General features: G+C 36.1%; 1 protein-coding gene across 2 annotated transcripts in view; it reads right to left on the bottom strand.

Moving 5' to 3' along the window:
• LOC128175834 (death-inducer obliterator 1-like) overlaps positions 1–10,658 on the bottom strand; it is a 35,101-nt gene extending 24,443 nt beyond the window's left edge. For both annotated transcript variants that reach the window (XM_052841682.1, XM_052841690.1), the window contains exons 1-14: positions 10,489–10,658; positions 8,794–8,948; positions 8,086–8,289; positions 7,346–7,743; positions 6,932–7,070; positions 6,621–6,719; positions 6,231–6,299; positions 4,019–5,948; positions 3,791–3,890; positions 2,936–3,057; positions 2,554–2,756; positions 1,526–1,705; positions 1,155–1,301; positions 521–671 (exon numbers count right to left, since the gene is read on the bottom strand). In XM_052841682.1, coding sequence (XP_052697642.1) covers positions 521–671; positions 1,155–1,301; positions 1,526–1,705; positions 2,554–2,756; positions 2,936–3,057; positions 3,791–3,890; positions 4,019–5,948; positions 6,231–6,299; positions 6,621–6,719; positions 6,932–7,070; positions 7,346–7,743; positions 8,086–8,289; positions 8,794–8,937 — 3,886 coding nt within the window. In that variant the 5' untranslated portion in view covers positions 8,938–8,948; positions 10,489–10,658. The remainder of the gene's footprint in view (positions 1–520; positions 672–1,154; positions 1,302–1,525; positions 1,706–2,553; positions 2,757–2,935; positions 3,058–3,790; positions 3,891–4,018; positions 5,949–6,230; positions 6,300–6,620; positions 6,720–6,931; positions 7,071–7,345; positions 7,744–8,085; positions 8,290–8,793; positions 8,949–10,488) is intronic.
• Between the last annotated feature and the right edge of the window lie 2,294 nt (positions 10,659–12,952).

Genomic DNA, 12,952 nt, shown 5'->3' with positions numbered 1-12,952 from the left:
AAATTACATTGCAATACATGTTCATATGATAAGTAACAAATCTTAAACTTAACAATTTTATACATGTAAACCTTGACACTTTATACATGTAAACCTTGACACTTTACATGTAAACCTTGACATTTTAAACATGTAAACTTTGATACTTTACATGTAGACCATGATACTTTATACATGTAAACCTTGACACCTATACATGTAAACCTTGATACTTTAAATGTAAACCTTGAGACATTATACTGTGGTTTTATCAGTTTTCGTAGGATACCAATTTGCATTGATTTCATTGCTTAGTTGATCCACAAAATTAAATATTCGTAAAGTGTAAATTTTACTAACATTTTGTATTGATAGGATAATTGACAACAAACTTGCATATCCTTGAAACTGTAATTTTCATTGAATTCACGGATATTGATAACCACTAATATCAAATGAAACCACAGTACACGTAAATCTTGTAACTTTTTTAAAAAATTGTTAATACAATAAGAGAAGGTGTAGAATTGCTATGGCTTACTGGCACTGCTGGAGAGTTTGGGGCGCACCACCTCAAACGTGGGGTGTTGTAACAGCCAGGTGACGAGCACACTCTCCAGTGGAGCGTTAGAACCCGTATACACGCGCCCTGTCTTCCTCTCCCTCACGGGGACTCGCCATAACGGACCGTGCTGTCAAAAAATACCATCAAATCAAAATCAAAATCAAAATTTGACACAAAAAATCTGCGTTCCTTTAATTTTACATCATTATGTGTATAATTTAATTTTATCAAATTGTTAGTTTCAATGATAAAAAAAAAGTAAAGAGAGATTAAAATTTTTTGAAGAACAAAGCATAAGCTTGTATTTTGACATAGATATGATGACCACAGTAACATGCTGTTTGATGTTACGAACAGTGGGGCAAAACATGGACAAACTGCTAATAAATAACAGGGTTATTTTCACCCCCGTCTTATTTTCTCCCTTCTAAACTTGAAAATGGTTCGCCCCGTCTTGAATTTGCCAAAACAGAATTGTTTTTAAAGAGAGAAATTTGATACTTTGAAATTCGCTGAGACTTAAATTCACCTGCTGACACCGAGGGCAAAGAGACAAAAATAAAATGGGGGCGAATATTTCCCTGTATACAGTAGGTCTGTCTGTACTTACAGCTTTGCCCCTCTTGGCGTCGAATCTGTTGAGCACTCTCAGTGAGTCCTTGGCGTGTTGGTGGATACAGTCTGTACCACAGTAAACAGACTCCCGCTTGGCGTACTTATTACATTGAGTATTCACACATCTCTGAGCAGCCATGTCCTGGAATATCAGGGGAGAAAACTTTCAACATGATATACATAATACATTTTTTTAACACTGTTCATATATTCATGATTTCACTAAATCCCAATGATAAATTTGAATTAAGTATAGTATATTTTTTCTCGTTTCCAAAAAATCTAAGGGCGAGACAGATTAATAACTATGAGATGTTCAAGAAGTCTTTTTTTTCCCATGTAATTTAGGGTCTGTATGTCCGGTACCTTTACAGGGGTGGCCTTCTTATCACTGTGTCTCCTGTCCTTGGACGCAGAGTGATGCCGGTCTCTATCGTGTCTCCCCTTGGAGGAGTGAGAATCTGAGGATCTTGAATCCAAGGAATGACTCCTCCTCTCCTCACCGGTCCTCACTTTGCTGGAGGACTTGCTTCCTTCAGATTTGTCCTACAAGGTGAATACAGATTATGTTGGATTCATAGACTGAAATTGGTTTTTCAGTTTTATTTTTCTGTTGACATTTCCTTGTTACAGAAGCAGAAGAACACTTATCATGTTTTTTAGACATGAAGAGGTTTACCAACATAACATGAATACAGGTACCTGGAACAATGACCCGAACAGATGCCCCTCTTATAATGAAGTTAATGAAATTAAGAACTTTACAAAATTAATAATAACAGGAACCAAATACTAATTCCACATAAGTGTTAGATACCGGTACTTATTACATGTAACACTTATTCATCCCCTCCCCCAATTTTATGTTTCAAGAATATGATTGCTTTATAACATTTGGTAATATAAAAGTAATGAATATAATACGGTGTACTTCGCATTTTAAGGGCTTTGTTTTTCATTACAACACAATATGGACACATGATCAAAGAGAAATAACCCTTATCAAAATGAACAATTTTCAATCATCATTTACAATTCCACCAAGGGCAGTTTACAAAGTTCTACTTTACTTATTTTGAGCATAAACGGTAACTATTTTAAGAGCATTATAGACTCTGTTTATTTTTTATTTCATATATTCTCTATTATTTTCAAAGATATATACAAGTGCTAGAGAAATGTGTATTTACACCTATAAATACATGTATATGTACTTTAAAAATGCATGTGTGTTCAAAGTCTTGAAGAGAGCCATTAAAGGAGAAAATATCTTGGTAGTAAACAGGAGTGGTAAAAGAGATTGAAGCATATACTGTAGATCATGATCAGCCCCTGCAACACCACAATGGCTGAGCAATACAGATTTTACTATGCAAGAGAATATATTAGACAACCTCTTTATGTTTTTTGTGTGGAGAATCTGTGTGATGCTCCAACTTCCTCTTTGATTTCTCTGCATGTTTCTCCGAGTCCCCCTCCTTCCTCTTTCCTCCACTTCCTGGTCTGTCTTCTCCCTTCTTCAAGACTTCCTCTTTTTCACCCTTCACTGCACTGTCAGCATGCTGTACCGATTTCTCTTTACCAGTGGCCTTTTTCTCTGTAACAGAAAAATTATTTTGATAAATGATTGAAACATTTAAATATAGACTTTTATCAAATTCTGGAAGTAGACAGTTTAGCTGATGTCTTTTTTAAACTAAAATTTACACAGAAAATACTAAATAGAGGTATTCAGGTAAAATGACATGATTCCTATTCTAAGGTACAGCAGCTGACCTTTACAGGGAGGACACACGTAGTCTTCATTGTTCTTCTCCATCTCTTTCCCCTTAGCTTTGGTGATGCCCACACAGGAGCCATGGTACCAATTCTCACAGGTGTCACAACAGATCATAAACCTACAGAAAGCATAAATCCATTACATGTATATGTATTTGTATTTCCATAAAATTACCGTTAATCATTAAAATGTGACGGAATAAATTGAGAGCTATGATATGCCAAGAACAATTAAAATATCAGTCAACTTTTAACAAGGTAGTGAGAGACAAGCAAATTGTTCTTTAAAAAAATTAAAGGACAATATCTTTCTTTGCCAAGTTTGATATCTCTCGGTTCTTCACCACTACGAGACTCAAAATTAGTTTGCTATATCTGTAGATTTGTAACCAAGTTTGTTATAACCGCAACCTTTAGACCTGGAGTCAATAACTTCGGAAATAACAGAAAGTTAAAAAGTTAACCGGTATATCAACTTGGTTGGTCACGTCATCAAATCCTGTGAAGCTCAAAGGGCTTCTCAGATGATTTGATCACGTACGAACCAAGTTCATATCAGGTTAAACTTTTAACATTGCTTTTTATTACTTATATCTACATTTGAAAAAAGCAAACTGTTTAGAATTGTTAAAATTTCAGAGATTTTATTTTTACAAAAATCCAACCGACAAGCAATAAGTGGGTGCTATGATCATTGTGACGTCATTAAAAAGTTCACACAAAATTGAACGTTTTTGCTATTCTATAGGTTCATATAAGGAAAGAAGTTTGCAAATGTAAACAATTTGAATTGAATCTTTCAATGTCTACATCCTTTCATTATTGGGTAGCACCTATGTACCATTTCCTTACCTTTTTCCATATGGTTGTTTACAGATACAGTATTTTTCATCAGGAGCCTCATAGTCGGAGTCATTTTCATCATCCTCAAAGCCTAATCCATCGCTTTCATCTAATAAATGTGCACAAAATAATTGTAATTCACACATACACTATCAAATCATGAATACATAAATCTACACCTACAACTATTGGTTCAGTACATGGAGACAATGAATTCATAACTAAGAAAATCTTTACCACTCTCCTCTCCTTTTTCCTTGCTTTCCTCCTCTTCGGCAGCTGGTTTAGTTTTCACTGGTTTCTTTTTAATTGGTCTCTTCTCCTTCTCTGTCATTTCTGGCAGTTTTTCCCTCAAGAATTTGAGTTTGGCTTTTCTTTGTCCCCTGCCTCCCGGAGTTACCTCCTCTTCCGTCTTTACCTCCTCCACCTTGGGTAACTCTTCCAGCTTCTCCGTTTTCTTTTCCAATGTTAACGTTTCTTTCTTATCAGTCTCCTTTTCTTTCTCATTTTCCTGGCTGACTACTTTCTTTTCTTCTTTCTTTTCATCATTTTCACTACTCTCTTTGCTCTTTTCTGTGATTTCAACTTTCATGTCCTCTTGGCCTTTTTCCTTTGGTTCACTGACAGACTGGTCATTCTCAACAGGATCTTTGACGACCATTTTCACACTTTCACTCTCTTTCACTTTATCTTTCACCTCTGAATTTTCCTCAGCAAGTTGTTCCTTTTTCACATCAGTTTTTCCATGTTTTTCATCCTTCTTTCCAGAATCTTTTTTTAAACTTTTTGTATTTTCTTTTTTCATAGCACCTTTATCTGCTGCAGTTTTGACTTTTTGCTCTTCTTTTTGTACTTGAACACTTTCGTTTTTGGTTCCCTTCTTATCACTATTTTCACTTTTGTCTTTCTCTGTTTTGTTGACAGAAGAATCACCTTTTTTCCCATCCTTCTTAGTCTCTTTCTCAGAATCTCGTCGAACTTTCTCATGTGAAGAAATGTCTTTCTCAGAATCTTTGCGTGTTTTCTCCGTTCCAGCGTCTTTTTTTCCTTTACCAGAATCAGATGATTTGTGACTAGAATTTTTATCCGAATCAGAAAGCTTTCTTTTAGAGTCAGGAGGCTTTTCTGAAGACTTTTCAGTCTCTGTTGCTGATGGCACTTCTTTCTTACCACTAACACTCCCCTTTCGCTTGCTGGACACGTCCACATCTGGTTTGAACAGATCCAACATGCTCTGATCTACTTTGATTTCTTCAGATTTCCTTGTCTTCTTTTTCACAGGTTTGACAGCTTTAGAATCACTTTCTGTTGTGTCTTTCTTTGCTGTCGCTTTGGATTCCTGTTTTGTTTCTCCACCCATAAGTGAAATGAAATCTTCATAATTCAACTCCTCCACTCTGGCTTCACACTCCACTGACTTTTCATCAGATCCTTTGGAATCGCTTACAACTGTTTGATCACTTGGCCCTGCAATGTCACTTACTAGAGAAGTGTTTTCATTCTGTGCAGAACTTTTTCCAGAGTGAATGGGTAGTTCCAAGACCTCAGAAACAAGAGAAGAAACAACAGGTTCTGCGGTTTTAGCAGTCTCTTCTTGACCCTCCTGAATTAAGCCACTTTCAAACATCTTGAAAATACTCCTTGGAGAGTCATCAGAGTTTTTATCATGAGCTAAATTCCTTGCGGGAGTTTGTAAAACTTTTGAAACAGAGTCACTTGCTTGCTTCTCATCTGGACTGCCTTTGCTTTTTTTAATATCCACGAGAGGTACATCATCCTCACTTTCTGAATCATCCACCTTCTTCTTTCCTTTTCCCTTTTTCTTTCCTTTTCCACTTTCTGTCTCTTCCACATCTCCACCTTTCTTTCTGACTTTCTTGCCCTTCTGGGGAGAAGCGTCAGTATCGGAGGATTCCTTCACTCCACTTCGAGTCAGCCTCTTTACCACTTCCTTCGGGGAATCACTTTCACTGTCCGTGGTTTGCCCCTTTGTCCGTCGTCTTCCTTTCCTGATAGGAGTCTCATCCACTTCAGAATCAAGCTTGTTTTTCCCCTTTCCTTTGTTATTCTTATCAGTGTCAGAAGATTCTTCAGTTTCTTCCTCTGCATTTTTCCCTGCTCTTCCCCGAGTGACCCTGCCTGAAGTTCTGGGAGAAACTCTTTTTCCCTGCAAACAGTACAAAAAAGCATAATTTTTCTATTCAAACTTTTATAATTTGTTTTGCAATATTTGACAAGATAAAAGCATTCTACATATATATATATGTCCAAGGCATGATCTGTGCAGTTGTTCACTTAACTATGTTCTGTAGAAAATTTTTGTCAAGTTACTTAAATGGATAAATGTTTGCACATCGTGCCATACTTTTTTCCCCAAATTGCAAGCAATAATTCATAAACAGGAGAAAATATAGATCAAAACTTCAAAGATAAGTACATGTATTGGTACCTTTGGAGTGTGGTCTTCATCTTCACTGCTCTCCTCCTCATTCTGAGATTCTGATTGAGCTTTCTTTCCCTGCTCAAATACATGTAACAGATATTTATAATATAAACAATGTACTGTAGGAGCAGAAATATTCGTTGAGAATTTAATTTCATTATTTTCGTTGGCAGTATAAATCAACGAAATTAAATTCATGACAAATTTTTAACCAAAGTATTTATGAATACAAAGAGATCACAATTTGACGAAATTAAATGCAACTGAATTTTATTTGCTTAAAAAACAATGAAATTTTGACCCAATGAAAATATGTGCTTCTACAGTACTTTAACAATCACTCAAACAAAGATGCAGTTTATTTATTTTTCAGCAATAACATAGACATAAACTGACCCTCTTATTCTTCGCCACCGATGCTTTAATGCCCCTGGGTGCAGACTCTGGGGTCTCAATAACCTCTGTCTTTGGAGGTCTTCCCCTTTTTGGCCCAGTCTGAAAAAAGATGGTACATACATGTCATAACATTAGAAACAATGCTGGTAAAAAAAAAAGTCAATCTCATCTTACCAATACAAAGAGGAATAATCTTTCAGACGAGTCTCAAATCTCTGTCTTTGCTGGGGCTTGCAAAGATGCAGCACTGAGCAGAAGAGAACTCTTGAAAACATACACCTTCTACAACTAGTGATTAACAGGTGATGTACCTTAATGCCCTCCTCCTCTTGGTCAGTATTCTCCTGCTTTTTAAGGGCCTCCAGTGCTGCCTTCTCCTGCTGCAGATTCTCCTGTCTGATCTTCTCAGCCAGGTCTCTCTGCTCCTTGTCACTCACACGGCTTGACCGCCTGTATTCAAATTTCTTTTTTAAACTGAGCATTGATGTGAAACAATGTTATCATTACATACATTATATTCTATACAATGACCTTCAATCAAAAGGTAACATAGTAGGTGTTACAGTCTGAGGGGATATGAATATACATGAAAAGTGTTTAAAGCATTACACATGTTACAATAAATACAATTGAATATGCACACGTACATGTTCATACATGTAAGTATCACAAGTTTCAAGCAAGCTAGTTGAAGGCTAATGACTTCAAACTCTGACAGCACAAACCTAATATTGACAGGTGTCTCTTCAGGAATCAGGCTTTTCCTGCCACGCCCCCTTCCCCGTCCCACACCTGCATGCTCAGGCTGAACAATCCCAGGATGCACTGCTCCCACAAATCCAGGCTGAACTATCCCAGGGTGCACTGCTCCCACAAAGCCCACACTTGAAGAAGCACCCTCACTTTCTGCCTTTGACTCTCCCTCAGGGTCTCGTCGCAGTGAAATTCTGGCAGACTTTCTGGGAGAGGTAGCAGTTTTGGGGGTAGTGTCAGGTGGTTTCACAGGTGACTGTTCCTCAGAATTTGTCTCACTTTCTGTTTTAGTCATCGCATTAGAAATATTCATTTTTGGAGCTTTGACACAGTAAGGATGATCCAATGTAGTCGAGTGCATACTTCCATTCTACAGTAAATGTTTAATAAATGCAATGCATTAATGCATGGACAAAAAGTTCAATCATCTTTAAAGATGAACTTTTCAACATTTGGTGCATGTGAAAAACTTAAACAATATTAAGATTGCACAATTTTAATATCTATTCGTATATGGTATGTTTACTTTTTGTGGTTAATTTTTCTTTCAGATTTTGAAGTTTAACACATCAAAGGCCACATAAATTCTAACCATGACCAAAAAATAAATTTCTTAACTTATATAAAAAGCATAAAATTCACACAAATCATTTTATCTCATTGAAACAATTTAAAAAAAAACATACAGAAAAGAGTGTTAGGTTGTTCTTACATCTAGCATTTTCAAAATGTCTTCTCCAAGGACTTCTGCAGCCGCGTCATCAGAGGTGGAGGGTGTGTTTGCCAGGTCACCCATGGTGCTGGTAAAATCTCCCTCTGTGGTCTGCTGTAGAATTTTTTTGGCTTCTTCAGAAGAGAGAAACTCGTCCAGCTTGTTCAAGTGCTCCTCAGAAAATCCACTAAACGGATTCTTGTCCTGAAAATGCGCAACATTAAATCATTCCAATCATACACACAAAAATAACAATATACATACAATTCTATTTTTTTTTTATCTGCAAAATCTATCAGAAAAATAATATTAAATCTTGACGTCCTTATCACCGTAAATTCATTCTTTTACACGAGTACTTAATTCTGAGATTCCGCTGTTTTGTATCAAATTGCGGGAATATAAAATGGCAAGCACCAATTTTTTGTTATAATTTCATATACTGGTACATGTAGTTCAAAACTGTCCGAAAAATAAAAGCAAGATTTTAAAATCTGTGAAGGTTGCTTCTCGCGATTTTTCACGTATTTTAATTCCTCACGTGTAATCTACAGTATTAAATTTAAACATTTACAGCGAATCCCCAGATATGAACAAATTTTCAAATAAGAGAAATGAAACTGACTTGTAAGCATGAAATTGTTATACACACTAATTAAGCTTTAACCAATTTTTTTATTTTATTAAATCAGTGTCTTTGTGACACACCTCAATTGGCCAGCTGATGTCAGCTGGTTCTACACCATTAGCGGGAGATTCGGAGGTGGAAACTCTACTACTTTCTGATACAGCTGGGGCTACTTCCAGAGTTGAAGTGGTTGAGGTATCATTGTTTTCAGTCGACATCTCCATTTACTTTCTACCTGTCAGTTCAAAGAGAAATAAAAAATTAGATGTGCATTGTGAAATCAGCCCAATCTGGTTAAAATCAGATCCTCGACCCGCGCTCCTTAATTGATTTTCTATTTTCACTATATAAGTAGCGACAATAAAATAAAAATATATTGGATCAAGGATATGATTTTAATCAGATTGGAAATCAACATATTCAATTTATTACATTACATTTACAGTCCAATTCACAAAGAAATCTTATCTTATTTTTATACACATCTACACATACACATGGAAGAATAGTTTTACATTTGAATTGGGGGGGGGGGGGGGGGGGGGGGGGGCAGGAGTTAGTTTAACAGCAATCACATATCACAGGTGCACCTGATGTATATTACAAGTAATTATGAAGTATAGTATAAAACTGTCTTGCAGGCTGTAGCCTTTATGTTACAATTTTCTTTTGTCTGATATTTGATTTCATTTTGACTGTATGCCAACATGGTGATGTCAAGAAACCATTGAATTGAACTGAATTACAAGTTAAAAAAAAAAGATAATTTGAAATTACATTGTGGCAATTATAAAGATAATTAAGTTCAACTATAATCTTATTTTACTATTTAGAAGTCAATTGAAAAATGCTTTTTGTGTGGTTTCATATTCCCTACCAAGAATCTGCATGTAGATTTGAAAACCATGCATGTTTCACTGGAAGAAAATCATATTCTATTACAAACAAGAGATCATATGTAAGCAATAAAGAAACGACAGAGCATGTCAAAAACAATGTAATCAATTCTAAAGATTACTTTTATTTTAAGAAACATGCTTTGAATTTTTCCCTTCATAATAATCCAATTACCAACGAAAAGGGAAGGGAAACAATCTTCTTTCCATTCAAATTGTTAAGTTAATAAAGCTGAAAAATCACAAAAATTGACATCACTGGGATCAGCAGGAATATTCCACGAAATTAAATATAATTTCAAAGTCGAAGTTTGATCAAAGCATTACAGCCTTTTTGAGGATCCAAAGACATGATTAATGTGGGTCATGGTAATTTTTTAAATATAGTGCAAAAATGTCTTCACAGTTAAATCTAAACTTTTAAGAGCATAATATGCTGCATCATAAAATGTATATAGAAATGTGTTTACAAGAAGTGTTTACATTGATATGTTTCAGTTTACCCCTATTTGAAAAATGCAAATAATACACAGTCACTTCATCATTTTCATAAACAACGATACTTGGGATCTACTGTATGCTTAAGTCTGAGGCATTTCCGTCAGTTGGCAGCATTGTAGAAGATCTATACATCTATAATAAGCATGTTAACTGTAACAACGGCTAATTATTCTATGTACACTGCTGAATAACATAAGCAAAATCAGACTGCAATGTTTTAATATCAATATCATGTAATTGTGTGGCCATATTAAAGACTGGCATCATCAAAAACTAGAAACAGCAACATGACACTTCGACCATGCACATGTTTTTTTAAGTACATGCATAATGAAGCTACCCCCACACTCGTTCGTAGTTGTGTATTACAATAGTTACCCTTTGCATTCCAGCGACTGTTCCGGCAAATCCTAAAGTTCGTTTTGTTGTGTCCTCAAAATAATAGAATGATTTACTGTAGATGAGACGAATAAACGAGAGTTATTCAATAATATTTCTATTCAACATCGCTTCCAGACGCCATGTTGAAAGTATGGACAACCGTACGTGTATTATTCCTTGTGTGACATGTAAGGCAATAAAGACCGCATAACAAAGCAAATGTTTGCACAATTCGCTTGAAAGTAACAAAAACAACAAAAGAAATATTATTAGGGAGAATTTTATTCTTCTGTTCAGCACACATCATAACGAGATAATTTTTTATTCCATTTCACACATGTTCACCTTATCTCTGCATTACCACGTGATAAATTATTATTGTTTATCAACATAAAATGCAAAATCCATGAGAGGAACATATAGGGCCTATGCTTTATTTATAAAAAATCTTCATTAGATTTTATATCGGTATATTTTGCGAAATTTTATGAAAATAAAAAAACACATGCTTTGCAAAATGGCGGGAAATTTGATTACTTGGGAAAACTTGAAAACAGTTTGGCGGATCCTTAAATGTTAAGGGGCGGGGTAGTAAAGGGGTTGGCATTATAACTTCAATATTCGTATTTTAGAACGGAATTATTTAACAATATCGGATATAATCCAACATCAGTAATGTCTAACTTAACAGTGGCATCGGAAGCAAATTAAAAGTGGGGGGGGGGGGGGGGTGGTTCAGACTAATCAAAAGAAATCTTGACAAGAATCCCCAAAATCATGAAATTCCTAATCCGTGGGGGGGGGGGGGGGTGGGTTTATACCTATAGATCCAATTTTACCTACCAAAAAAAATTCCCAAAATCATGAGATTCCTATTCCGTGGGGGAGGGGATGAACCCTCCATGATGTTAAATTCCTAATGGTTAGGTCTAACTTTGCAAAAAAAAAGTGGGGGGTGGGGGCACTAAGCCCCCCCCCTCCTAGCCCCCCCCCCCGAGGTTCCGACGCAGAGAGAGAGAGAGAGAGAGAGAGAGAGAGAGAGAGAGAGAGAGAGAGAGAGTTTTCAAACCATGTTATGAATCAATGCTCTCATCTTCCCAAGTCAAGGGTTTCTGATCCGCTCTGCCCTTCGTTTATGTAGAGCTGAGCGGATCAGAAACCCTTGACTTGGGAAGATGGAATGCTCTGTACATTATTGTTTTATGCTTCAAAAGATACAAACGTAGAACTAAAAGAATTCATGGTGGAATCAATGGGGCATCAGTACACAGATATCAAATGTCTGCATTTTTTTTTCAATCAGGCAGTGTACAATTCAGATTAGAACTTCCATCCGCTTTCCTTTTTCGATATGTCGTCATATCAAGTACGGGAAAGTGAAGGATCCAATTTCAATTAAATTGGGTACTGTAAAAAGTGCTAGATATTTTAAAATTTTACATTTAAAATTGTATCAGGGTGAGGTGTATAAAAAAGAGAATGATTTCTGACTTACATTGTGTAGAAAAAAGTAGATTTATTAATCACTTCAGATAACATCTTATTCTTTCACTGGTAATGAAAAGTATTTTGTAGTTATAGGGTCTTCGGTGAATGCAATTCATCTTTAATTCTTTTACATCATCGCGGGATCGAACTTTTAATAAAAACAAGACCGTTAACCTTGGATATCTCGCGATGGTATTATATAATATCCAGACTTGGTTTCTAATTATTTACCTTAGGCTACCGAAAGTCATTCACTAGGAGGTTAGCAGGCATCGCCAATTGTTGAAATTATTTGACATTTGTATAGATAGATTGAAAACGCCTAATATGGATCGATGCAATATAATGAGCTAATCTGTCTGTGGCAGTTTCTAATAAGGCAACCTACATGTATTTTTATACGCAATTCTGCTCTCTGAAAGATCATAAAGTGAAAATATTAACAATGTAAAGCTGTACCAATGCAAACTCTTAATTGTTCCCAGTTCTGCTTTGCTGACCAGCAGGCATGTTCACGAAGCTATCTTCGGACCAAAGTGCGTCCTACATACAGACGTCTTAGTCTTATGTCTGTTTCTCGAAGCTCTCCTTAATTTAGGAAACGCCATAACTTTGTCTTAACTGAAGGACATCACTTACCTTTTCCTAAGACCATCCTTAGGCTGTATAATAACGTTTTTGGGGATATTGGGGCTGTTGTGAAGCTTTTTCCTAAGACCGATAGAATAATTAAAGCAATATTAATGTTTTCTACAGTTCCAGTATTTCCAACAAACACCTAATTCCTAATCCTGGAGAGGGAGGGGGGCATAGTCATTTATTCTATCATGTACGTTCATTTTGTCAATATAAATTGGAGGGACCCCTCCCCCCCCCCCCCCCCAACTTCCCCGTTGCTACATGCTTGCCTGAGAGCTAACAAATTAAGCAATTTTTCCCCCGCAAATACTGTCTCTGTTTGACATATGAAAAA

Source organism: Crassostrea angulata, chromosome 1 (assembly GCF_025612915.1).
Source record: "Crassostrea angulata isolate pt1a10 chromosome 1, ASM2561291v2, whole genome shotgun sequence".
NCBI classification, from domain to species: domain Eukaryota; kingdom Metazoa; phylum Mollusca; class Bivalvia; order Ostreida; family Ostreidae; genus Magallana; species Magallana angulata.
Note: the sequence above shows the minus strand (reverse complement) of the source record. Positions and strands in the feature narration are given on the sequence as shown.